The sequence below is a fragment of the Malaclemys terrapin genome, chromosome 4, assembly GCF_027887155.1.
Source record: "Malaclemys terrapin pileata isolate rMalTer1 chromosome 4, rMalTer1.hap1, whole genome shotgun sequence".
Lineage (NCBI taxonomy): Eukaryota > Metazoa > Chordata > Testudines > Emydidae > Malaclemys > Malaclemys terrapin.
The window spans coordinates 24,258,215-24,285,569 of NC_071508.1; the positions used below are offsets into that span (position 1 = coordinate 24,258,215).

The following is a 27,355-nucleotide window of genomic DNA, read 5'->3' on the forward strand; positions in this document are numbered from 1 at the left end:
CTTCTGATGGGTGTAAGCAGCCACTGATTAGATCTGGTCTTCGTGGCGTTCCTCACATCGAGGCTTTGGGATGCCAACCCAGACACTATTTGCTTACACGAAAGAAAGTGCCTAACAGTGAACTGATGCCTCTGCAGTGTGAGCAGATGACTTTCCCTCCCTGCTCCAAATAAAGTCTACACACATGCACAAGGTCAGACTTACCCTCTTCCTGGATAACGCCAATAACAATGGACCGTAAGCTTTTGCCCCCAAATTTCCTGCAGGATCTCCTTCTCTGTCTCTACTTCCCTCTGACCAGACAATCACAACAATCGCTGTTATGGCAATAAGCACCAGAGTGCCGTTACACAGAGCTGTACATGTTCTTTTCCTTAGCATGCGAGCAGTGTTCGGTCCTGGAATACATGCTCTATTGTTTTTCAATATTGTGTTCAGGGAAGTTGTAGAACAGCTAGCGAGGTTCTTCTCTGCCTTAATCTCACCAACTAGCATCAATTCTTGGGGGAGAGTTGCTTGCTGCTAGCTGGGCATCGGCGGCTGGGCTGAGATTTCAGAAATAAGGGATTGCCTTTGTGCCATTTGTGCCCACCTCTGTTCCAGGTCTGCTTCGGCGTAAATAAACAAGTTACATTATGAATAAACCCAGACTTCCTATCACTGAGATGTCCGCCAATGGGAAGCTACCCTGCTGGGCCCCCCAACATCTGCTGCTGCTAGGCAGAGAGGTGACGCTATCCTGGTGGAATGAACACAATTGCACTGTGGGGCTGATTCAGATGCTTTCTTCAGGATTCCGAGTAGGCTGGTAGAGGAGCATGTGCCGCAGTAGGTATGTGTATGAAGTATGAGTGCCTGTGGTGAGTTGCAGATGTACGGTGAGCGGCTGTTGCGTGGAGCAGTGCAGGATTTCAGAGGGTGAGGGAATTGCCCCAGGGTGGCTGGATGATGGAGGAGGTCTGGCTCTGTTTCATATCTCTGTGTCCACAGAGTGATAAATCTTTATGTCCCCCAAGTAATTGACGCTGCCTGCCAGCGAGGGCCAGCGCCACTCTTACAGATGGGATATTTTGCTGCTGGCAATTGGAACTATCAAGGGAGGCATTATTCTCGCTGCCTCCGACTTTCTCATCAGGGAGAGAGTGCTGAAGTGCCAGAATTAACATGCCATTTGATTTAATATGCAGCACCCGACACTCAATTCAGATCGTTACATAGGAAAGCTGGGCCTGACCAACTGGGGCTGTCCAGTAGTGGGGGAGGCTTGAATATCATTTCTATTCCAGTCTAAGGTGGGGGACTGTAGTGTACAGGAATTGGGTAGTATCCCTTTAAATAAAATAAATGGTCCACATGAGAAGGTGCTGCCCCAGTGTGGGAAGATTTGACTTAGCCCTGGATCTGACCATCCCTTAATGGTCTAGTTTTTGACTTTGAGCTTCTGGCTTCTGAAGCACCTTGCCAGTTAATTGCATGCCACTTAAACCAGTGGTACCCAAAGGTGGGTCAAACGCAGTTCACTTTGCCTCTGATCTTGATCACTGTTCTGTGGGAGCAGACCCCTGAGCCTGCATAAAACTCCAATTTCATTCATCTGCCACAGTTTGCAGGATTGGGCCCTTAGCTTAGCTATGGACGTGGGACGTGCCCTGACCAATGATTCTAAACTGCAAGCCTCAGGCAGGTGCAGAATTTGCCTCCCCCCCCCCCCCCACCACCACGCAGGGCCCCATTGGCCTAGCAGGAGCTTCCTCCCCCCCCACCAAATATAGAAGTAAAACTATGTCTATGGAGTAAGGCAATCACAATGGGGCCCTAACGGAGGTTCTTGGGTCTCATTTGCATCTCCCAGGAGCTGAAATCCTATAATAGATGAGAGGCTTCAGCACCAGCTCAATGGTCTTGAATAAATTTCCATCAGCCACCTATGTAATGAATTTTCCACTCATTTCCAGATGCTAATTCCATTTGCTGTGGGGACGGGGCGACTAATGGCGATTTGATCCGATCCGCACTCCCACCCAGCCAGAGTCACGCTGCCCCGAAACGCATCACCCTGCAGCCAAGGAGGCATTTAAGCCACTGTCTCTTATGCAAGGAATCTTCCTTTCCGTTCGTCATGTCCGCCGTGCGTCAATAGGATGATAAACGAGGGTGTCCATTCACAGCGCCAGTAGCCAAGGCCACGGTCAGCTTCAGATTCCAGGTTTAATAGGGAGGACAAAAGCCCAGCTGTATAGATTCTGGGCCTGACTCACCATTGTCCTGCACCTTGGGTCATCACTTACACCAGTGGGCGGAAAACACGACCATTCTGATCTGGGAGCATTTGACACCTGTTTTCCAGCAGTATCAATGACAACACAAGGGGCAAAGTAATAGCGTCAGGCTTGGTGCAGGGTAGATGTTTCCTCAGCACCTCCTGTTGGGACAAGCTGGAAGCATAGTAGTTATGAGCTCCCCCGCCCTCCATTCCCAGCAGCTGGGGAGGCTTGGATTGGAGTAGCGGTGGTTTCACCAGTCAGCCCTCCTGTGCCGTTGCCTACAGTGAGTGCTGCAGGGACTGGAGTCGCCGTGAGCTCCCATGCTACCTGGAACACAGTCTCTACATAGCTATTAGCTCGAGTATCCATATCCTTGTGCCATTTGATGCTACGGTAGGTCAGGTATTTTGTTTGGAAAGGTCTCTGTAACCCGGATTTAGGTGTGCAGGTCCAGTGAGTGTGGTCTCCCTGTGGATGCAAGTCTAGTGCCCTCCAGTGGGGAACAAAGAGCTTCACACCTCTGTAAATGAACTCTATTCTGTCACTTACTGAAAACAAGTATGTTAACATATTAAACACCTGCCATGTATTGGTGATAAAGATCTTATGCATGAGACCAATGACCTAGAGGAGGAGCAGGCAACGGAACAGGACAGTGACTAAATTGGGCATCTGCAGTGGGATTTTTCATTCCAAAACAGACTACTCATCAAGCCCAGACTCTCCCAGTAACCAACAGCTGATACCTTAGAGAAGTGGCTCCCAACCAGGGTACATGGACCCCTGGGGGTACTCAGAGATCTTCCAGGGGGAACTCAACTCATCTAGATCAGTGTTTCTCAACTGAGGGGTTGCAGCCCCCAGGGGGGTCACGGGACAGGTCTAGGGGGGTTGCAAGTGCAGGGCTGGCAGTAAGGGGCAGCAAGTAGGGCAATTGCCTGGGGCCCCATGCTACAGGGCCCCTGCGACGCTACGTTACACGCTTCGGCCCTGGGTGGTGGGACTCGGGCTTCAGCCAAGGCAGACAAGTGAAAAACAGGCTCAAGTATCGCACTGAAATGTAAGTACAATATTTATATGCCTGTCAATTTATTTGATAATCGTATGGTAAAGATGAGAAATAAGTGATTTGTCCGTACTAGTGTGGCTGTGACACTTTTATATGTCAATGTCTGATTTTGTAAGCAAGTAGTTTCTAAGTGAGGCGGACCTTGGGTTATGCCAGACAAATCAGACTCCTGAAAGGGTGGAAAAGTTGGAAGCCCCAGTGCAAGAGTAACCAGATGGGGGAGTAGCAGGGCCGGCTCCAGGCACCAGCCTAACACGCAGGTGCTTGGGGCGGCCAAGGGAGGGGGCGGCACCCGCGGCAATTCGGGGGCGGCAGGTTCCTCGCTCCCTCTAGGAGCGAAGGACCTGCTGCTGAACTGCCACCAATTGCGGCTTTTTTATTTTTTTTATTTTTTTGCTTGGGGCGGCAGAAATGCTGGAGCCGGCCCTGGGGAGTAGAGCCTTTAGTTCAAGTCTCCCCCTGGGCCTGGTGAGAAAGGGTCTGAAAGTGTCAGTGCCGAGGCTTTCATTTTGAAGAAATTCCACTTTAATTATCTGTGAATTGGGCCAAAGCGAGAGTCAAGTGTGGGACGCCCTCTATAGGACGGCGGATGAGGTATTTACTTGGGATGCTGAATCCCGTTTACTTAAATTGCCAAGCTGTGAAAGTTCAAAACTAGGGCGTCAGACCCCAAATCATCATGGGACTGGCCCCAATGGATTCCAAACTGGTTTTGGTCCCAGTGCGGGGGGAGGCGTTGCTGTGCGCTGTTCCACCCGCCCTGTGTGTCTCCCTAGAGGTGGCTACAATTAAGCGACGGGAGAAGCGGCTCCCGGCTCTGCAGACTGCCGGCCAGGCACAGGGCATGCAGCAGCAGGGGCCCTTGCACAATCCAGAGCAGAGCAGGCTCACGCGGGGCTGTGACTCTACCAGCCGTGGGCCCCGCCCCCTGCGCTGCGAGCCCCGGTCACGCGCCTGCAGAGCAGTCGCGCATCTAAGAAATTTGACCCTCCTGAGCCGCGGTCCGGCAGCGCTACTAGCGTCTGTCACGTGGGTGGGGTTGCACAGGAGGAGCTGAGCGGGGCGGGCGGAAGAGAGAGAGACTGAGACCCCCGCCCACCGGACGGCAGCGCAGCATGGAGGGGACGCTGGAGCAGCACCTGGAGGACACGTATGTGCCGGGGACCCCAGCGCCGGGGGCATTGACCGGAGGGAGGGGAACGCGGGGAGCACTGGGGATACCAGCGGGGGGCCGCATTGGCCGGGGGGGGAGGAGGAACGCTGGGGGGGCACTAGTTGGAGGGAGGGGGAACGCGGGGAGCACTGGGGTCACCAGGAGGGGGGGGAGGAGGAACGTGGGGGGGGGGCTCTGGCCGGAGGGAGGGGGAACGCGGGGAGCACGGGGGGGTTGTATTGGTGGGGGAAGGAGGAACGCTGGGGTGGGGGGGGCATTGACCGGAGGGAGGGGAACGCGGGGAGCACTGGGGTCACCAGGAGGGGGGGAGGAGGAACGTGGGGGTGGGAGACTGTGGCCGGAGGGAGGGGGAACGCGGGGAGCACTGGGGTCACCAGGAGGGGGGGGAGGAGGAACGTGGGGGTGGGAGACTGTGGCCGGAGGGAGGGGGAACGCGGGGAGCACTGGGGTCACCAGGAGGGGGGGGAGGAGAAACGTGTGGGGGGGGCTCTGGCCGGAGGGAGGGGGAACGCGGGGAGCACTGGGGTCACCAGGAGTGGGGGGGCAGGAGGAACGTGGGGGTGGGGGGCTCTGGCCGGAGGGAGGGGGAACGCGGGGAGCACTGGGGTCACCAGGAGTGGGGGGGGGAGGAACGTGGGGGTGGGAGACTGTGGCCGGAGGGAGGGGGAACGCGGGGAGCACTGGGGTCACCAGGAGTGGGGGGGGGAGGAACGTGGGGGTGGGAGACTGTGGCCGGAGGGAGGGGGAACGCGGGGAGCACTGGGGTCACCAGGAGGGGGGGGGGGAGGAACGTGGGGGGGGGCTCTGGCCGGAGGGAGGGGGAACGCGGGGAGCACTGGGGTCACCAGGAGTGGGGGGGAGGAGGAACGTGGGGGTGGGAGACTGTGGCCGGAGGGAGGGGGAACGCGGGGAGCACTGGGGTCACCAGGAGGGGGGGGAGGAGAAACGTGTGGGGGGGGCTCTGGCCGGAGGGAGGGGGAACGCGGGGAGCACTGGGGTCACCAGGAGTGGGGGGGCAGGAGGAACGTGGGGGTGGGGGGCTCTGGCCGGAGGGAGGGGGAACGCGGGGAGCACTGGGGTCACCAGGAGTGGGGGGGGGAGGAACGTGGGGGTGGGAGACTGTGGCCGGAGGGAGGGGGAACGCGGGGAGCACTGGGGTCACCAGGAGTGGGGGGGGGAGGAACGTGGGGGTGGGAGACTGTGGCCGGAGGGAGGGGGAACGCGGGGAGCACTGGGGTCACCAGGAGGGGGGGGGGAGGAACGTGGGGGGGGGCTCTGGCCGGAGGGAGGGGGAACGCGGGGAGCACTGGGGTCACCAGGAGTGGGGGGGAGGAGGAACGTGGGGGTGGGAGACTGTGGCCGGAGGGAGGGGGAACGCGGGGAGCACTGGGGTCACCAGGAGGGGGGGGAGGAGGAACGTGGGGGGGGGGGCTCTGGCCGGAGGGAGGGGGAACGCGGGGAGCACTGGGGTCACCAGGAGTGGGGGGGGGGAGGAACGTGGGGGTGGGAGACTGTGGCCGGAGGGAGGGGGAACGCGGGGAGCACGGGGGACACTAGCAGCGGGGGGGGCGCACTGGCTGGGGGAGGAGGAGGAACGCTTGGGTGGGGGGGGACTCTGGCCGGAGGGAGGGGGAACGCAGGGCGCACTGGGGACATTAGCAGCTTTTCTACTCTCTTGCTCAGATGGAAGCAAACCCCCATTCTGAACAGGGGATTCTCAGTGAGGCTTACCCCACTGGCTGACTGAGATGTTATCAAGTTAACCAGCATTTCTAAATAATGAAATGCATTTTGCAGTTATGAAAGTTCCTGCTTTCCCTCCACCCTGAACTGTTTTGAAACCCTTTTGAAGGGAGCTGTCATCTTATTGGGCTGAAAAGATGGCACTTCTTAAATTGTTTCAGATTTATGTGAGGCTCTCACTGCTGTCTTGATGTCTCATTTGTTTCTTTCCCATCTAATGCTTAAATTGCTGATCTCAGGTTTTCTCTTTATTAGAATGAAGAATCCCTCAATAGTTGGAGTCCTGTGCACAGATTCACAAGGCCTGAACCTTGGCTGTAAGTAACAAAGCAGCTTCTTTGCTTCAGAAAATGGGCCCCTTTCCACTTTCATGTTGTACCAGGAACATTTTAATGTTGAAATAGTGTACATGCTTTAAAATACACACTAGAAAAATAAATCTGCTCTCAGCTTTGGGCAGATCCCTACAGTTTCTGTTAAAAACTCTCCATTTCCTACTCCTTTAAAATCCCATGTTTTATTCTTGCTCTCTCCTGTCCCAATATTTGAAATATCAAAGTGTACATGGTCTGCCTGCCTGCCTGGACCAGTGGTTGCCAACTAACTCATTTTTTAAACACCCCTCTCCCCCTAATGTATATAGGGGGAACAACTAGCCTTTGTTTCAATAGTGAAATTATTTGTATTGCTGTAGCTAGGGTGCCTTGGTGCTATGGACCAGGTTCCTGTTTGTCCTAGCACACAGAACAATCCAAGTATAAAGACACAGCTGTTGCTGATTTGGTAACAGGTGGTATCTGATCACTGGCCAGTTAATTAAAAGATGGGGACAAAATGTGGAATGAGGAGCCCAAGAATGAACTGTAATTGTAAAGCTTGCCCTTGACATAGGTATCTTGATAGGCTTATAGGTAAACAGATTAGCCTCTTATTTCAGTCAAAATTAAAAGAATGGGTTTGCCTGAAATAAGGCAGCATTGGATACTGAACATTAGGGTATGGTGCAAATATGACTATAAATCCACCAAAATCACAGTTGTGATGACCATATTTATCTGGGAAGGGTACAGATAATGTGGTGGTAAGCACTGGCAGGGAAAACTTCTTAGCATGCTTTAGCAATTATTGGGATAACCTGAAAAATGGGTTCAATTAGTGCACACAGTTCAACTAAATTCTTGGGCTGGCTGGTTATGTAGTTACTGCCATGTAATGAGAAGTTTTACACTTACATAAGGATGTGCGTATTTTATAGGTCGTGGAACTCTTTCAGATGAACATGCAGGTGTGATATCAGTTCTAGCCCAGCAGGCAGCCAAATTAACTTCAGATCCTACTGATGTTCCTGTTGTGTGTCTGGAGTCAGACAATGGGTGAGCATCTGGAGCTGTATGTCTATCATTAGGATCCTCTGGGAATATTAGATCTTTAGAACAGCCTCCTTCACTTCTATGTGGTTCTGCTCATGTGCCCCTGGTTATGACAGATAGAAGACTAGAAAGCTTCACCCCCAGTGGCACATATGGCAGCAACTCTAGGAAAGTCATTCTCGCCTTTCTCTGGAGCTTGAATGTGGATTGCTTATTAAAATTGGGGACCTAAGGCATGGATGAATGTAACCTTGTTTCTATACATACCGCATGCTTCAAAAAGCAGAGAGGCTCCTGCCAGATATAAGGAAACAATACTAGCTATTAGTCATTTCTGCAGCATGTTTGAAATGGCTACTTAGACCTTATGATCCTGTTTTAATCCTCCTGAAAACTTTTCACAAAAGAAGGGAGACCTGATTCCCAGGAATCTCCCATACTTCAAGCTTTTGAAATACCTGGAGGTGTTGGAGTTAGGGGGGAAAGATTAGAGCCCAAATGTTTTCAGAGTAGGCAGAGGTGGAAAATGGAGTCCTTTGTGTATAGGATCTAATCCAGGGGTGTTCTCAACAATTTTTTTGGTGGCCTCAGTGTGGCCACCATGACAACTTTTCCTAAAATTCCTAATTAACTTTAGAAAAAAAAATATCCACATATATGTCTAAATCATAATTTATATATGTAGGGTTTTGCACAGACTGAATAATAATGTACAGTTGTCTCTATTTACTGGACCTAAACAGAAAAACACAATGTGCTTTGCATGTTCTGGTTTTGTTTTGCTTTTTTGGCTGTTTTCTCTTTTTAGACTTGCTAGCTAGTAAGTCTGTATTTGTGAAAAGTAATATTTGTACGTGTAATCACTTTTCACAGTAGCAGACTTGTTAGTTAGCTAGGAGGTAGTGAAAAGTGATATTAACAAACATACAAATATCACTTAACTACAGATTTACTCAGCCCTGGCAAGGAGTGGGGTAGGGTAGGGTAGGACAGGACAGAGAAATTAAGCTGTGAATAGGGTGGCAGCAGGGGATGATGGAGCCTGTCAACATGCAGCTGCAGTCTGCCACCCCACAGCAGAAGCCTGAGCCCCACTGCCCTGGGAAGGTGGGGAACTCTCACTAGCTGGCTCCAGATGGGGGCAGGGCCAAAGCTCTGGGGGAGGGGCTACTGCTTTTCCCCCCCCTCACTGCCCAGGAGGCTGTGGCTGCAAGAAAAGCCCCTGCTGGCTGCATTTAAGAAACACTGATCTAGTCAGTGCTTCCTCTCTGACAGCATGCACCAGATACTAAACTTGTGTTAGTGACCTGCAGATTAGCTGCAGTGTGAGAACTCTTCTGAACTGTAGTAGCTATAGCTATCTTCAATAATGGTTTCTGTTTATTTCAGGAACATCATGATCCAGAAGCATGACAACATCACTGTGGCAGTGCACAAAATGGCATCTTGACCTTTCATACATCTACTTGGTTCTTTTCCACCCTTGGACCAACTCTTTGTTGTTGGACTGATCTATTTCCTCTGCTGATCTCCTACAGAAAGTGCTTGCAGAACTAATTCTGGGCCAATCTTAAATATGTGGTAGCTTCCCTCCTTATTTAAACTGGTACTGTACTTCGGTCAGGGTCTAACTTCCAGCACAGCCCAGAACTTACTGTCAAGCATGGAATGTGGTTTAACTTACCTTGCTTGTGTAATGATCAAATACCCTAACCTGTGGCCTTACTTGTTGAATTCAATAAATTATCTGAGATGAAATACGCAGCTGGCTATGTAAGCTTCAGTTGAATGCTGGTTTGTCTGAACTTCAGTGACTAATACTATAGAGAGACTTTTACAGATACATCATCCTCCCCCCTCCAACTAAGGTGGTCATCTTACAATAAAGATCCCTTGCACTTCTCACTGGTCCTCTCTCAAAAATAGGCAAGCTGATTTTTTTTCTAAGGTAAACAAGCAGAAAGCTTAACTCATGCAGGTTGCCTTTATACATCAAAGAAAGAGACAAACCCCAGTAAGATTTGTTGTAGGACACCTTTAATCCCACCTGGCTAAAAATACATACATTTATAAACAGTTTCCTTGTCTGTTACAAATGTCTTGGCTTAAAATTGAAGTTTTAAGTTCAATGGCACTACTTACAGTGTTTGCTTCTCCTGTTATTGTTTTGATACTGGAAACGGCAGCTTGACAAATCCAATTTCACATCATGATTCTCACACTTTAACCCCTAATAATACTGTTAAAATAGCAAACACTGCAGGGGAAACATTGTTTAAAAACTCCCTCCCTTGGTGTTCAAATATATAGGGAAACCTTTGTTTTACGTATGGTAAAAGCTTACTTACAAAACCTAGATATGGGGCCAAATTCGACCTGAATGTCCCAATTACTAAACCCAGGGAGGTACAAATATCTTTACTGCATGGTTTTAAATCAGTATGAGAAAGGTGACTTTAGTTCCTCTTCAGTATTGATAGACAGGTAGTGGTGGACTCAGAGTGGATAATGTCAACATCTCTATACAATACTAGACCCAGTGATTTTTAGCATTCCATTAGCAGGAAAATGGTGCAACTATTAGTCCTAAATCTCAGAGCAATACAATCCCTGATAGGGATATGGCCAAAAGGATCCTTACTTTTCAAACTTCCTGTGTGATTGTTAAAAGTTGTTCCTCTTGCATTTGGTACCCTCCAACCTCCTGTAGTGCCAATGGGGACTAGGAAGTACTCTTACAGCTCTGTTGATTATGGTCTCTCGCCATTATAGCTTTGACCAATACCCCATTTCAAATCTCTTGTAAGGAAGTGAAATGTCAAGTTTAATTTCTCAAGTGATCAATCATAGTTACCAAACAATGCATTAAAGTAAAGAGTATATTCTTAAACTGTCCAGGCTGCATTAAGATCCTTAGTTTCACCACATATACTGAGAAAATCTGTCAACTCTCTGCTAGTAAGGTAAGTTGTCAAACTTTTCTTTAAATTCCTTTTCATGTTTATAGGCTCGTTGCTCTTAGCTGAGGGAGGGCTGTGGTATTTTGGAGGGAGGGGTTAAACACATTAATGATAGTGAAACAGTTGAGGCTGTTGTGCCAAATCTGAGATGAGACAGGATCTGTGCTGGATTTTTAAAAGGGGATCAGAAGCTTTTGGTGTTCCAATTAAAATAGGACGGGGCACAGAATCTCCACCCAGCAGAGTGGATAACGGAATAAGGGAGGCTGCGCAACACATGAATACTACAGTCTGGGGGGGGGGGTAAGCTTGCTCCCATTGTGTTTCTGTTCTCATGGAGCAGATTTCCTAAGCCACTTCCAAGGGGAGCCTCTACAGCCAGAAGAGCCTCCACATTGCTGCACTGAAGCTTATGCCACTTTTTCCTGAAATGAACTGAGCTGCTGCAGGAGAGCTTAGGATTGCAGATGAGAGCTGCAGGTCTCACCTGTGGCCACTGCTAATTAATAATAATCTCACTCACTCGGAGCTCTCCTCCTCCGTTTGCAGCACAAATCTGCGTGTATGATATGTCCACTGCAAAAAAGATGTTTTCCTTTGTTTAACAGTGTGATCATACACGTTAGCTAGCCTTCATTAAAATCCTACAAAGCACCACAGGATAACCATGTGATGTCAACATTCAACCTCTATCAGTGGTTGACCTCATCAGAAAACTACAGTGCTTTGCCTCCACTAAGGTTTTACAGCAGGCTAGCTAATGCATATTAGTTTTGCTGCAGTAAAAACACCATTTTTGGCAGTGAAGACATTGCTTTAGCCTGGAAGTGTTGGGGCAGCTGCCAAGCACCGTGCCTCAGGAGGGTCTCCAGGCAGTCCTTGTGTCAGGACTATACAAACATTCAACAGTGAATTAAGGAATATGATCTTGCTTATGGTACCTGCTATACAGCAGTGAAGGAATCCCTCTGTCTCTGGTTCCCCATCTCTACCTGCTAAGATGGGGACACAAAAGTTCAGATGTGGCTCCTGTACTGGAAGCTGGTTTTGTACACTGATGCCACCTACTGGCCTGCGTGGTGACTAACAAGCAAAACCTCATGGCTGCCCTCAAACCTTCCCTTGCAGTTTTTGGGCAGCACTTTAAGGACTCAAATTTCCTCCAAGCAGGATACTTTTAGCAGAGAGCTTCATTTCCCCACCCTTGGTCTTGGGTAAGGGGTGGGGCTGAAATGCCTTGAATATGCTAATTACTTTGAGGGGAGGGATAAAGTCCAAAGGGCCCTGCACTTAGGGTTTTTTTTTTTTTTTTTTTTTTTGCGCGCTAGGTCTGCCTCCTTTGCTTCGTGGCTTCTTTTAGAAGAATGAGCCCTGTGTTCCCTAGTGCAGAGAGGAATTAAAGAACAGACTTAAACGAACTAACTCAGGAGGCTGTAGCTAGTCCCAACAACAAATGAAGACAGATTTTCCTTAATCTTATTTTTGCAGCATCTTATGCTATGCATCATCCTGACGGTAAGAGAAAAGCTTTGGGTTACAATCCTGCTAACCCCCTTGCAGGTCTCAGCTGCACTATGAGGCAAAACTAGAGCAAACTCAGTAAGAGACAGAAACCTCACAGATAAATGGTGAAGGAATAAAATGGCATAGATGCAATGGGGTTGGGAAGAGGTTCAGAGAGGCGCTGAGTGGGGTATTGTCACAGACAGATGAAGCAGGCTCCCCTAGTTCTGGCACAGACTGAATTATGTATAAATACGCCCAAGGAAACATACCTGAACATGCAGGAGTCATCCTTACTTGCGGACAGCTGTAGTCTAGAAATGAGTAAAAAGGTGGGAGTTAGAAGACCTGAGTTCCATCTCCAGCTCTGCCACAGTGTGACTGTGTAAACCTAAGTGCCTCTTCCCCAAAGGTATAACAATGCCTAACCAGCTTTAAAAAGCAACTTGTGATCGCTGACTAAATGCAAAATATTATCTCCCATGTTAGCAGCAGCAGAGGCTGGTAAACAGGAGGAAGGATAGATGGAAGCAAGTGTCAGCTTGTTTTTAAAGTAGGTCAATACTGCAAAGTGAATTTTGAGTCTTGTTTACCTAAAAAAGCCTGATCAGTATGGTGAAGTGTGACTATTCCCTGAAATTCTCATTTGAAGGAGAAAGGAAGGGGGCAGAGGCAGAGAATCAGCCAACAGCAACGAAGGAGGAGGAACAGCAACCCATACCAGCCCCTGATGGAGGATGGGGATGGATGATAGTGCTTCACTTCTTTCTGGTAAGTATAGAACTCCCAAGGGTCCCACAAGGTTAAGTCCTGGAGGAAAGATGCTTTCACCGGTTGTGTTCTCACACAGAATGCTTTTTAGACAACAAAACCAGCATATGATGCACACAGGGTTGATTCTAACATGCTCATGGCAGAGATTAACATTACCAAGGAGGGCAGGAGTCCTACTTTAATGAGTCTAGCAAGGATTGATCTCTGTCCTTCATTAAAAAGCAGTTGGACTTGGTACTCTTTGCATGTGAGAGCTTCCTCCCCCACCCCAAGTCTCCCGAGATAAGCATTGTCGCTGTAGAGATCATACAACTTTCCTATTACTTCTGGTTAGCTTGATAACCATAGAGGAACCCAACTCTGGTCTCCTTCATGAGGCTCTGTGCGGGGGAAAGGCTGCAGATTCTCAGCTAGTGTAAATGCAGTTGCACCAATTTACAGCAGCTGAGAATCTGGCAGGGATGGCATTTACCAGAGCTGTTTTTTAACCAAGTAAAATCATGGTTTTCACCAACTAGTTGGTCCCAGTTCAAAGTATTTTCTATTTTAAAAAACTTTCATTAATGTACACCACATTGCTTAACCTTAGTTACATATTCAAAGTGTGGTTCCATAAGGCAGAAGATTCAGAGATTAATTTAGGTTGTTGTACAAATACAGATTAAAACTGCAGTATACATAATACTAAACATCAGAATATCTGTATACATTTTGCTCTGGTATTTTCTCAAGGAACTTATAGATGTCATGACTCTTATTTTCATATTATGTAACCAATATATTTAGCAATTTGATAAGTTTTTTGCAATCTATATTTCAGTAATTTTCATTAGTAGTCTAATAACTTCATTTTTCCCAGTTTAAACTGGTATTTACCAGTGCTCTGTCCTCAACTAGTTTTTCCCAGGAAATTGCCAACCCTGGAATCTGGCCCACAGTCTGTATGCAAGAATTACTTGCTAAGCCGCTATAAAATGGCAACGCATTTACCTGCAATTTGTACGTTAACATCAAGTAGTACATATAGTTATCATTGCTATAAGCACATTTTGACCATGGATGTCAAAGCACTTCACAAGCTTGTTTAGCTAAGCCTCCAAGGTAGGGAGTCTTATATTACCCAGATTTCAGAATGTCACAGCTCAAGACAGCAACGCTATGAATAGGAGCCAGGCATCCTGACTCAAGTGTGTTCAGTATATTATACTACCTGCTTATTTACCAGTCAGCTATTGGAAAAAGAAAATTAGGCAGCATGGCAGCTTCTGACTGGGAAATCTTTCCAATGCTCATGCCAAAAAGCCAATCAGTTCTCATCTGTCCATGACTATTGAGATTTCCAAGAATTCCAACACTCCAGTACTACTTGTTAAATCACTGACAATAAGTGTTTAGTTATTTCAAGATTTTTTTCAGTCTCTAGTTTTTATAAGAACTAGTTACAGAAATATGCCACACACAGTTCAAAGGAATCTGAATTTTTAAACACATCTCAAGTGCAATGCCATTCTGGTCTGTTGGAAAAATGCCCATACTGTGTAGGCTTTGCTCCAGTTAGAATGTGGGCACCACTGAGACCTAGTCACTGAATGTGTCTCTCACAATCCTACCAGACAAATGTCCCCATTTCTGCCACTAAGCAATGCTACTAGATGGCTTAGAAAGCAGTAACACACTGTCCCATCCCAATATCACATCTACTTGCAATAATGGGTGGAGTATGTGTATATATGTGGAGGAAAGGGTTTTTTTTTTCCTGACTCTAGCTTGTCATCAGCTTTTCTCCCAATACATGAAGATTCATCACAGCCCTGAGGAACAGGGAGAGGATATAGTGGCCAGAAATCTATTTCCAACTATGTGCAGCATTTCACTTCCATCTTCTTTGGATTTAGGTAAATGTGCTTGTGATGGGAATGCTGAAAACCTTTGGAATTTTCTTTGTGGTCTTTCAAGAAGAGGTGGGAGGCTCTTCAGAACAAATCAGTTGGATCGGCTCCATCATGTCCTCTCTCCGCTTCTCAGCAGGTCAGTAGGGATACATAAGGTTCAGAAAGTAGCAGAGTCAGGTCTACAGTCTTTGAATTTTAAGTCCATTTGATTGCATTAAATAGCTTACATGAAATGACCTGCCAAACTCCTAGTGTCTACATGACAAACTAGTGCAATTGGCACATTTTTTGGCACTCCTAGAGTCCAAAAATTATTTGGGCCTGGACGCTGAACAACCCTCCAGGGCTAGAGGGTAATCACTCCATAGCAGGGTTCGATAGCACTAAAAAAAGCTATTACTGGTACTATCATACCTGTTCTTTGAAGACTTCCATCCAAAGGGCTGTGACCCTTGGCTGACTAATGGGGAAGCTTTCTTGTCTACAGCAGCACTCTAGGGGAGCTGAACTGGTGGTGGTAGCACAGGGAAATCTTTAAAGAAGAGGGTTTACATAAACCTGTGACAAGTCACTGTGCTTCTCTGTACAGGATTGGCTATGCCATATCAAGTAAAGCAGTCTCTCCCACCACTAAATAATCCACCAATTTAACTGAGCAATGCTGTCTAAAGGGAGCAGGTTAAGGAACGCCTTCCTGACCATCTCCAAACAGGAGATTTGATTACCTCTCTCTCCACTATCCTACTTCATAGAGCATAACGCAAGTACTCCTTGTAGCTCTGATGGAATTCTCAGAGCAGGGTAAGAGAATATCAAGAATGCTATTCTAGATGCTATTGTACCTTGAGAGGGGTGTGTGTAATTATATATATATATAGTGTGTGTTTTCCTCTAAATCTCTCAACTGCTTACCTCGCTACTGACTTATCTTCCAGGTCCACTGGTCACTATAGCTTGTGGGAAGCTGGGGGACCAGCTGACTTCCATCATTGGGGCAGGCCTAGTTAGCAGTGGTTGTCTGATCAGTACACAGGCCACTAGTATCTCCTTCCTGTGTGTGTCTATGGGACTTCTATTGGGTGAGTGTAACCTACTACAGCTCACGGGTTTTGCTCTGGCTGCCTTTTTGCCACTTTCCTGCGTGTTTGATCAAAGTGTTTACAACAGTGCACCAGCAGATCCAGATAACCATTAAGCCATGTGGCTGCTTGATTATCCTATTTATATTAATGTATCACCCAAAGGCTGCAAAAAGAAGACAGTTTCTTCCCTGCAGGTTTTACATTCAGGAAGGCCTAATGAAAGTTTTGACTTACTAGAGCCACTGTGTGAATTTCAATTTTTTGTAAACTCACTATGCGTAGTAAAACCTGGCTTTTTAAATCCCTCATTGACAAGGAACAATATGCAGCTGTAAAGAAGCCAGTTTCTAAATACCCTGGGTAAAATCCTGATCCCATGGACTTCACTAGGGCCAGTATTTTACCCCATGCACCTTGGGGAGCCATGCCATTGCACTTTACCAGGTTTCCCAGAAAGCACCATTACCAGCCGCTAATCCCTGCTACTCTGCATTGTTTCTAAACATGCACAGCTTGGGCATTTCCTTGTGTGCATCACATGCACTCTCCTGCCACATCTAGCAAGGGCTCTCTTGTCTTCACAATACAGCTGTTAGTTGAGGTGACTCATTGAGGGTAGGTCTTGAACTAGAAGCTCTGCTCCTCACTTGCATGAGATGGAAATCTTACTCCCCACAAGTCACTGCTTGGGCACTGACAATCTTTCTTCTATTTCAGGGCTGGGCTTTGCTTGCTTGTATCAAGCAGCTGCTGTGATGACTGCCAGGTACTTTAAAAAGCGACTGGCTCTATCCAATGCACTTGCTCGCTCAGGAATGGGACTGACATTTATACTAGCACCTTTCACTCAACTTCTGATAGATTTTTATGGTTGGCAAGGTAAAGTGGTTTTACTTTTTCCACATTTCACCATCAGCACCTAGAAGGGATTGTTATTTTAAAGACTGAAGTGGTGGGGTTGGTTTTTGGCACCTTCTTCTGATAGAGGGGCTAAGCTACTTTGTTTATCTTTGACATATCAGGAATGGCAACTCTGGTCATCTCTGGGATTCTTCCAAAATGTAATCAGTCACTGAAGTTATATTGATGTTAACCAGTGACTATAAATTCCTCTCTCTCATTTGCTAAACTTTCACACTTCCTTGCAATGTTGTATTTTCACCACTCATCATGGAGTCTGCCAAATGAGACAGGAACTGAATTTTTAAGAATACAAGTAAAGGAGGAAAAAAACCTTGAAACATATTTAGTTCTCTTTCCTTCCCCTTGTTTTAATTTATTAGGCAGGGCAATGAGACGGAGAGTAGCTATGTTTCTTATGAGTTTATCTGCTTCCCAGCTAGAGTCTCTGTTTGACATTTCACAAGCAGGAAGGTGACTTCACCTCAGGAAGAAGCCAAACAGAAGGATTGATGCAAGACAAATACTGTTTTTCTTGCAGCAGATTATTCCGTATGTTCAGTATGAAAAAAGAGCCCATTCTAAACAATGTTTGTGTACTGAACAAAGCATTATGGTGGGAAAAAACACTTATCTTCCTTCCCTCTCTCAGGTACCCTACTGATCTTTGGAGGGATCATGTTAAACCTTGTGCCTTCTAGTATGTTACTGCGACCTCTTATCAAGAATTTCCAAGCCTTTTCTGGTAGAAATGTAGACAGTGGATCATTAACACAAAGTAAACATCCAGCAACTCTTACAAGCCACCTAGATGAAATCAGTACCACAGAAATAGTGTTTAATACTAGACTGGATTCTCCTATGCAAGATTCCACTGTCACAAACAGGCTCCAGTCATCTGGAACATTAGGATCACTAGTTCCAGTGAACTCTGCTGGTTTGGAAGGGTCTGAGAGAGAAACCTCCAACCGCTACGCTCCTGGTGGAGACAGTGACTGCAGCTGTAACAACCTTCCACTGCAAAAGGAATGGAATTCCCACTCATGGCCAGTTCCCTGCAGGCAGCCTCTTCTTGATTTCTCACTGCTGAAAGATCCCTTCTTCTGTATTTTTGCCTGGTCATTTTTGTTCAGCCAACTGGCCTACTTCATTCCCACCTTTCACCTGGCAGCAAGAGCCAAAACCTTGGGCATAGACAGCATGGATGCCTCTTACCTCATTTCAGTGGCTGGTAGGCAAGAGTCTTCTAACCTTATTTTAAAAAAGGTATTTATATTTACACAGTGATACAAGTAAGAAAGAAATGTAATAACCCCTGAAATCGAAAAACAGTGTAGTAGTCAGCCAATCCTAAAAGGGAATTGTTGCTCAGTGCTCAAGAGGAAGGCAAACACATAATATGTCCTGGGAGTAAATTCCTTTCTGCCCCTACATCTGGATTATACCCATAATTGCAGAGAGTTAATAGCTAATTTTTAATACTCAAATAGTGGCAGCAGTCTTTTGACCCCAAGTAAGATGCCTTCAGGCAGAGAAGGAGAATGTCAAGAGTCAATTACCCTCTAGGCCAAACCTTACTCTTTCATTTTAAGTTAAGCTACCAACACTCCTTTTTCAAGTCTTTATAGAACCTCTTTTAGGTACTTACACACCATGAATAATTGCCTGTTGAGGAGCTTGGGGCCAGTGGTGGCTAATGGGGAAAAGGATATACCACATCTGAGGGTAGAAGCCAAACTCAAGCAGCTTAATGGGACCAAACTGAGGAACATGGCTAATCTCCAGATAAGAATATTAGAGGAACTGGCACATGAAATTGCAACCCCAATAAGGATTTTTAATGAATCTGTAAATGTGAGGGGGTCATACCCTATGACTGCAGAATTGCAAATATAGGCTCATTAGTTTGGCTTCAACTGTATGTAAGGTCTTAAAACAGATATTTTGAAAGAGAGTAGTTAAGGTCAAAGGTAAACGGTAACTGAGATAAGGTATACATGATTTTACAAAAAGTTAAGCATGTGAGACCAAGCTGCTCTTTCTTTAGATCTACTGTATTTCCTTTGTCTAGCAAATTTGGTATCTTAATCTACTTGGATTTCAGTAAGGCATTTGTTGCAGTTCCACTTGGGAAATTAGTAAAATTAGAGAAGAGGAGGATTAATAGGAGAATCAAAAGGTGGGTAAGGAACAGCTCAAAGGGGAGACTACAACAGGTCATGGTGGAGGGAGGTTACTAGTGGAGTTCCTCAAGGATTGGTCTTGGCACACCACTTATTTAACATTTTCATTTGTGACCTTGGCAAAAAAGTAGGTGCGCACTAATAAAATTTGCAGATAAAGTTGGAAATATTGCTGAGGTGGAGGACCCCCAGAATATTCTACCTTGAAAACTGGAGTAATAGAAATGGGATGACATTTAATAGCACAGAATGCAAGGTCATGCATCTATGGACTAAGAATTTTTGATGCAAGCTGGGGACATAGCAGTTTGAAACAGAGGAGAGAGACCTGCATGTACTAGTCAGGATGATTATGAACCACCAATGTGATAGTGGTAAAAAAAAAAAAATCCTAATACAATACTAGGATATATAAGGTGAGAGAACACTTCCCTGTTTCTACTGCAATTATTATAGAAGGCACTAGTGAGACCATCTAGAGTACAATTCTGGTCTCCCTTGTTTAAAAAGATGAATTCTAACAGGAACAGGTACAGAGCAGGGCTACTAGGATGAGACTTTAGACTAACAAAACAATCTCCTTAACAAGCCAAAGAATGAAGGGACAAATGATTGCTCTCTATAAATAGAGAGATAAACAGCAGGGAGGAAGAGGAGTTAAGGACCTATGTTGGTACAAGAACAAATGGACAAACTGTGACCATCATTAAGTTTAGGCTTGAAATTGACAAAGGTTTAACCCATCAGAGAAGTGAGGCTCTCAAACAGCCTTCCAAGGGGAATAGTGGAGGAAAAAAAACCTAACCATTTGTAAGACTTGAGTTTAAGTTTATGGAGTGGATAGTAGGATAAGACTGCCTACAATGGGACATACATGACTGCTATTAGCAAATGTCTCCAACTACATGGGAAACTATAAACAGGGAAGGCTCTGAATTACTATGAAGAATTTTCCCAAGTGTGGCAGGTAGGTCTTGCCCAGATGCTCAGGGTCTGATTGTCATATTTGGTGTTAGGAAGGTATTTTTCCCAAGGTTGGACTGGCAGAGAGCCTAAGGGGTTTTTAACCTTCCTTGTGGGGCACGGGGCACTTGCTGGTTTGAATTAGAGTAAATGCTGGATTCTCTGTAACTTGAAGTCTTTAAATCAAGATTTGAGGACTTCAGTAACTCAGCCAGAGGCTATGGGCCAGGTTCTGTGGCTTGCAATGTGCAGGAGATCAGACTAGCAGGTCATGATGGTCCATTCTGGCCTTAAAATCTGAGCCTAAATCAAGTTAAGAGCACAACTCTTCTCTTCCCCCCTCCCCCCCCCCCTTTTTTTTTTTTTTTTTGCAGTGAAGACAACACCTTAGGGGTGCTACCTTTATCTTCTCTCCTAACCCTCCCAGCCACTTTGTGCACAATGGCTTCTGTTGTGAAACACTTTGCATTTATGTAACAGTTGGAGAGGTCATAATGGCACACTACAATGAATTTTACAGGCCAACCTACTTTAAGTACAGCTGTTGTGCATGAAGCCTGTCCACCTCAAAAAACAAACCTTTCTAGTTTCAAAACATGCAAGTAATTTACATTAAGAAAGTAGCTCCACTATCATTAAAGAGCCCTTTATTGTACAAAGAAAGTTTACCTAAAGTGAAATCAACGTCCCGGGAATGTTATTTAGGGGATATTTGGGCTAAAGAAGCAACTGATCTAGATTAAGAACACAATGGTTAATTTGCAGAGGACATTGGCAGGAATAGAGGTAATAAATTGTTTGTACTCAAACCACTTTCTAGCCAATAGGATATTCAGTGGTAATCAGCACTTTCCTGAACTTGAGACTAGTTCATATAACATACCCATAAGGTAATTTATATTTTATTAAAAGTAACCCTGCACTTTTAAAAATATTCAATTTGTGCCCTTTTTTGCTTCTTCATGATGGATTAAGGTGGGGTTTGGTTTTGTTTGATCAGGAATGCCAAGTTTGGTCTTCTCTGATTTTGCTGGATGTCTTTGTGCATGTGTCATTTACTGTAACTGTCTCACCCCTTAATTTAATTTTTAAAAGAGCATCCTCTCAACTCCAGATGCATACTGGATGCTTACCAAGCACTAAACAGGAAAAAAACCATACATTTTAGAACAATCTAAGAATGCCATCCTCATCTCTTGTGATGTCGTATCCTAAATGTAAAATACAAGCAGAATTTATTTGACAAACATTTCAGGCAAATGTTTTTGTACATTATGAAGAATCAAGAAGAGCACAAAACCGCTACTGAACAATTTCTAAAAGATTTGGCTAGAGCCTTCATAATAATTTTCCATTTCTCTCTAGGGATTATAGAGACAGTCAGCCAATTGCTTTCTGGCTGGATCGCTGATCAGAACTGGATCAAGAAGTATCATTACCATAAGACTTACCTTATTCTGTGTGGCATCACTAACCTGCTGGGTCCTCTTGCCACATCCTTCCCATTACTTATGGTCTACACAGTAAGCTTTGCCATTTTCTGTGGAGGATACCTGGCTCTGCTGCTCCCTGTGCTGGTGAGTAAAGGATCTCATCAAGAGGTAATACAGTAATGCTTTGCACTTCCAATTGAATATCTCAAACACCTGAAATCCTGTGGCCTGATTTTCAAGAGTACTGAGCATCCACAGCTGTCAGATTTCAGCCTGAGGGTCTTGTGCTCAGAACTCTCAATATCAAACCACTGGGAACCTTGTTAGTTTACTGGTTTTAGGATTACAGTGTCATTTGCAGGCCAGACACAGCAGAGGTACAGTACTGGGAGTGCCCTCACAACCTATTTCTAGTGACTTAACTCAACCACTTTGCTTCCCAAGTCCTGTCTCAGTGCCATTGTTCCAGCTTAGGTATTAGTCTCTATTGGACAGAGTGTATGATGAGAACACTAAATTTCATTCATTTGTAACCTAAATCAGTATTGGTAAGGTGAAGGGCTCTGAATGTTTATGACAAGTTAAGGGAAACTGCAGTATAACATTGCACAAGCAAGATTTGTAGAGAGATATAGCTACATGAAAATGCAGCAGCATCTCCAAAGAGAGAGTTTAAAATATCTTCAAAGATGTAAAGATTACTAATTTCAAATGTTTGTACAGCCCAGGGCTAGAAATGCATCAAGCATCCTAGCGATGTCAGTACTGATCATACTGATCTCAATCTTGGGTTTAATTCTGCATGGACAAACTCTTTTCAAACTATAACCGAAAGACTCCCCAGAGAAACATTTTTCATTCTAATGTGTCTGTACATTATATAAAGTAATAATAATTCTGGTTCCATGAACAGGTAGATTTTGTAGGTGTTCCCAGACTCCACAGTTCTTTAGGATTTGCCTCATTCTTTGCTGGGATAGCAGCCATCGCTGGACCTCCTATAGCAGGTAACATATAAGCAATATTTTCCCTCTATCCTCTTGATAGAAAATTCTTAGTTCTTCTCTAGCATCAAAGTACTTACTAGGAAACATTTGAGAGTCAACTTTTTTCTTCAAAAGAAAACTAATTTCTAACAAAAACTAACATGCAAGTGAATGAGTTAATGGTGGTAAATCACAGAGCATTTTCTTTAGCTCTGATCCTCCCTTTAGGGGGAAGGAAGAGGAAAGAATTGTATGCATCTAAAGAAGAGTCAAAATTATGACTTTACCAGACTCAAGTTGTTATTTCAGTTTAACTTGATGCTGAAGGGATCTGAAGAGGTGATAACATCGTCCCAGCAGCATGAGGGAGAGGTGCTATATTTGCAGTGCTTTGCATAGAGCAGTTGTCATCTCCTGACATGACTAAGAATTCAAAATCTCCTAAACAGCTTACATAGGCTCAAATGTAAGTGGGAGCCTTCTCCCTCCCCTCCCCAAAAATACCATCTTATTCTATATATAGTGTGGGGCACATTTTGGGTCATATTCAGAGTCAGATATTTCTTTATCCACTTAGATGGAGAAGAAGTTTGCATGCTGTTTCATGCACCTCTGCCCAAGGCAAAGCCTGTCCTTCACTGAATCTTTCACCTTACCTTCATACCAGGACGTGTGGTCAGCATCTTCATCTATTCCCAGGGTAGCATTTTACAGTGTATGAATAAAGCTGCCAGGTCAAATACCAGTGGGTGAATGGCATTCAGTCACCCATCTATCTTGTAAATAGACCAGGAGTGTAGAATAAAAAATGCCAAACCAAATTTTGCATTTACAGTTTCTTGTATGCATCCCCACCCAATGATCTGCTGCATCTCACCTGGTGACATACTTTGTTCCATGTCTGCCCTGAGTACCATATTTAGTGAATTACTTCACTTTCTACATTTTCTTTTGTCTATGCATCATACATGCTAATGTGGCTATTGCACTTTCACCTGCTTGTAACATCTTCATTAACTGGTGATGTCTCCTTTATTTCTAACAACTGAATTATTTTTAATAAAACACTAATCATTAATAGTTTATTTGGGGGGGGGGTAAGGAGGGGTGCGTGAGGAGCATGCAGGCTATACGTATCAGTCTGGCAGCTCCTGGCAGTCCAAGTCCGCCAATACAGCTGAGATGGGAAAGGACAAGCAACAGGAGGGAGAGGGAACCAGGAAGAGGAATGAAGCAATCTAATTTTTCCAGCCCCCTCAATTGTGTGTGCCAGTTTGTCCCATGAAGGGGAAGGGAAGATGGGATCAAGCACATGATTGTATGTTCAGGCTGTAATCCTATGATCCAAGATGAACTCTGCAATTTTTCCCTCAAATCAAGCCACTTAAGTGTGAAAGCTGCATATGCTAGAAAATATTAACTCTCCAAGATTGCAGAAGCATTTGTTCCTTGTACTTCACATTGAAGGTTAATTCTGGTGAAAATGAAAGAGGCTTGTTACTGCTATTAAAGATGGTTCTAGGGTTTCTCTTCCTTTGACTGATTAAATGAACTATTCTTAATTTATCTACAGTACTGAAGTCAAGGCTCATTTAAAAGATATTTCCATAAACTCAAACCATCTAGTACTCTTAGTATAATATACACTATACATAACATCAGTAAGAGGTGAAGGATGCATATTTGGCACAACAAAACAAAAAAATTATCAAAACATGCATATTAGAAAAAGAGCTACTTACCTGAAAGATTCGTTTCCCAATTCGTACTTCTAGGTCAAAAGTCAAAGCAGTGGTTGAACACTCAGAGCTAAAAAGTTTGAAGCTTCACCAGCAAGTAGGAACCACTTACCTGCTCATCATACAAGGGACACCTGTTTAAGCTGTGAATACTTCTTACATTCTAGAAATGAAATTAAAGATAACAGGACAACAAATCAGGCTGATTCTTAGTGGCACAAAGAAGCATAGGAAGTGAACCACGTTAAACTTCATAAGAACAATACCAGGGGTTCTCAAATTGGGGGTCAGGACCCCTCAGAGTGTTGCGAGGTTATTACATGGGGGGGGTCACGAGCTGTCAGCCTCCACCCCAAACCCCGCTTTGCCTCCAGCATTTATAATGGTGTTAAATATATTAAAAAGTGTCTTTAATTTATAAGGGGGGGGGGTCACAGTCAGAGGCTTGCTATGTGAAAGGGGTCACCAGTACAAAAGTTTGAGAGCCACTGAACAATACAAACCAACTACCATGCTTTTAACAAAACAGTTACAATTCAAAGCAAACAGGTAATCTGCAGGAAAAAAAAAGCACACCAGGCACCTCCAGCTCCATTAGGGGCGATAAAAGGAAGGATAGCTATACTTAAACATATAGCTTAGGCATATGCTGTGAGGGGTTAGAGTGTTTAGTTATGGAACAAAGATTTATCAGCACTACTTACATTTAGAGAAATGCGGCTTTTCTGGATTTCCACAGGAAACTTTGCATCCCCTTTAGTTTCTCTCCAATTCACTGACTAATCCTTCTGTAACACTGAGTGGTTAGCTGCAATCTGCTTTTTCTGGCCAGTAAGCAAAAAAGGAAACCATTAAGACATCTCTCTAGGATTAAAGTCTCTCAGATGCATGTGCTTCAGAATGTACTGTAATGCCAGCTGATAATAGGTGGTAGGCAGACACCACGTACTGATGAATTTGAAAACACCTGAGTTGAAGGGAAAATGTGAATTTGTGTTCTCTTTCCTTTATGTTAAGTAGGTATTTTTCAGTTTTTCTGTAAGCTCTACACATAATGGGTTTAAAAACTGAAGCTCATGTCACTTCATTCTGGACATCTTAATCCTGTGATTACAGAGCTTAAGTAACCCACCCATCTAAAACATGGCAAACTTTTGTACAATATGAAGTCACCACATCCTATGAAATAAAGCATGTACCTCATCCCTCTAGATTACCGATAACTTGTCATTTAAAACCTACAAGTTCAGGAAGGGCCCAAACAATATCCCTGAGAAAATGAGACAACACGTCACCGTAGTGAAGTGATAGGATGCAGGGAATTCAAATATCCCAACTAGTTACTTGAGTTCAGAGCAGCAGTTAGTGAGATGCAACTACTGGCTCATGAACTCCTATTAGCCTTCATCCTCTTAACATGGCCATTAAAAACCTTAAACAAACTTACAAATGATTTTTTTTCCTCTTCACATTCCTATTTTTATTCACATCTAAATTTGAGAAATTACTTTTCTATTACTGTCAAGGCTCTCCCCACACAGACAGAACCCCTGATTAAAATAGCCATGTGGCTAAGGAAAAGGAGGGGCTGTTACATATTTCTTCCTGATTGGAGACTAGTTTTAGAACCTCTGATATACTGGGCCATATCCTGAACTGGGGTAACACCACTGTTTTCCATGGATCTGTGTACATTTACACTAGCAGAGAATCTGGCTCATTGAGTCTTGTCTCGGTACTGTTGTCAACATGCCTTGTATAGCCAAGTGTCTGTCTACACTGCAATCAGAGGTGTGACTGCAGCACATGCAGATGTACCCAAGCTAGCTTTCATTTAGATAGCTTGAACAGTGGCAACACAGGGATGTCATGGTATTTACCAGAGGTGGCTTTTACCAAGTAAAATCATGGTGTTTTTTTTTTTTTAAACCACCCATGGGGGAAAAAAACTAGTTAGTCCCAGTTTAAAGTAGTCTCTATTTTAAAAACTCTTCCATTAATACACACCGCATTCCGCTTAGTTTTAGTTATATTCAAATTATGGTTCCGTAAGGCAGCAGATTCAGAGTAGGTATAATACTTATATACGTAATCTAATTCTGAACATTGGAACGTCTGTATACATTATGGTTCAGTATTTTCTCAGTGAAGTTATGAGTCATAACTCATATCAGTTTTCAGTATTATTAAACCCTGGAAGGTTACTATGTGGGAAAGTCCAGCAGCTGTAATAACCGAACCCTCATCCATTGCAGGTTGGCTGTATGACTACACTCAGACATATGCCTGCTCCTTTTTCTTTGCTGGAACCTGTTATCTCATCGCACCCATTTCCTTCTTCTTTGAGCCTTCGGCCCATAAATGGAAGCTACGGAAAGAAGAGGAGTTGAACAAAGTGACCACTTAGTGGAGAGGCTCTGCTGCAGTTGAAAGAAAAGAAGCCTGACTTCAGTATATGATCAGAAGGTGATAATTAGGACAGACTTTTCACTAATTAATAAAAGATGGCAGAAAAATGAAAACTGACATTTGTCACAACAAAAGACTCAAATGAGCTTATTGTCCATAAATGTTACTTCATGAGCGAGTGGTGTTTAAGATCAAGATGAGCCCAGCAAGATATGCATTTTGGCTAACAAGACCCTTTGTTCCTAAAATATCCTCAGTTTGACATGAAGTCTAGTCATCTCTTAAAACAACTTCACTGCTTCTGTTCTTCCTCCAGTGTATATGATCTCATATGTTTAACATGATTAGTAAGAGCCTTTGTGTTAGGCAATTCATTTCTGCTTTTCTAACTTGCTTAGCCAGTGTCCTTAGCCCAGAGGTGGACAAACTATGGCCCGTGGGCCACATCCGGCCCAAGGGACCAATCTCCTCGTCCCCTGAGCTCCTGGCACAGAAGGCTAGCCCCTGACTCCTCCCCTGCTGTTCCCAATCCCCCGCAGCCTCAGCTCATTGCACCACCGGTGCAATGCTCTGGGCGGCGGCGCTGCGAGCTCCTGGGGCAGTGCAGCTGCAGAGTCCAGCCTGACCCGGTGCTCTGTGCTGCGCGATGTGTGGCTGGCTCCAGCCGGGCGGCATGGCTGCCTGTCCTGGTGCAGCCGTGCTGCCAGGACAGGACAGTGCTCCAGCAGTGTGGTAAGGGGACAGGGAGGGGGGTTGGATAGAGGGCAGGGGAGTTCGGGGGGTAGTCAGAGGCCAGGGGTGTGGATAGGGGTCGGGGCAGGGATTCCGGGGGGGGGGGGGGGGGGAGAGGGGAAAGTCAGGAAGGAGAGGAGGGGTTGGATGGGGCAGCGGGAGGCAATCAGGTTCCGGGG

The 27,355-nt window shown here is 45.2% G+C and overlaps 2 protein-coding genes across 4 annotated transcripts; both read left to right on the top strand.

The window, feature by feature from the left end:
• Positions 1–4,357: 4,357 nt before the first annotated feature.
• LAMTOR5 (late endosomal/lysosomal adaptor, MAPK and MTOR activator 5) lies at positions 4,358–9,381 on the top strand. Its single transcript, XM_054026727.1, has 4 exons — positions 4,358–4,483; positions 6,506–6,567; positions 7,506–7,623; positions 9,010–9,381. The coding sequence occupies exons 1-4, from the start codon at positions 4,449–4,451 to the stop codon at positions 9,068–9,070; spliced, it is 276 nt and encodes a 91-aa protein (XP_053882702.1). The 5' UTR covers positions 4,358–4,448; the 3' UTR covers positions 9,071–9,381.
• Positions 9,382–9,638: 257 nt separating this feature from the next.
• On the top strand, positions 9,639–26,800 carry SLC16A4 (solute carrier family 16 member 4). Of its 3 annotated transcripts, XM_054026724.1 has the most exons (9): positions 9,639–12,095; positions 12,736–12,854; positions 14,753–14,885; positions 15,685–15,828; positions 16,549–16,710; positions 17,384–17,962; positions 21,243–21,454; positions 22,224–22,317; positions 26,291–26,800. In XM_054026724.1, the coding sequence occupies exons 1-9, from the start codon at positions 12,080–12,082 to the stop codon at positions 26,440–26,442; spliced, it is 1,611 nt and encodes a 536-aa protein (XP_053882699.1). In that variant the 5' UTR covers positions 9,639–12,079; the 3' UTR covers positions 26,443–26,800. The 3 variants fall into 3 exon arrangements, with proteins under 3 accessions (XP_053882699.1, XP_053882700.1, XP_053882701.1); XM_054026725.1 differs by lacking the exon at positions 17,384–17,962 and having other exon boundaries at positions 9,647–12,095; XM_054026726.1 differs by lacking the exons at positions 16,549–16,710; positions 17,384–17,962 and having other exon boundaries at positions 9,651–12,095.
• The last annotated feature ends 555 nt before the right edge of the window (positions 26,801–27,355 follow it).

What these genes read in the sequence shown, in the direction of transcription:
- LAMTOR5 (XM_054026727.1), top strand. Translation starts at nt 4,449, where the DNA reads ATGGAGGGGACGCTGGAGCAGCACCTGGAGGACAC. An exon ending in ACAAGGCCTGAACCTTGGCT is followed by an intron (nt 6,568 to 7,505) that starts GTAAGTAACAAA and finishes CGTATTTTATAG; the next exon opens with GTCGTGGAACTCTTTCAGAT. An exon ending in TGTCTGGAGTCAGACAATGG is followed by an intron (nt 7,624 to 9,009) that starts GTGAGCATCTGG and finishes TGTTTATTTCAG; the next exon opens with GAACATCATGATCCAGAAGC.
- SLC16A4 (XM_054026724.1), top strand. An exon ending in CTCTCTCCGCTTCTCAGCAG is followed by an intron (nt 14,886 to 15,684) that starts GTCAGTAGGGAT and finishes CTTATCTTCCAG; the next exon opens with GTCCACTGGTCACTATAGCT. An exon ending in CTCTGCTGCTCCCTGTGCTG is followed by an intron (nt 21,455 to 22,223) that starts GTGAGTAAAGGA and finishes TTCCATGAACAG; the next exon opens with GTAGATTTTGTAGGTGTTCC.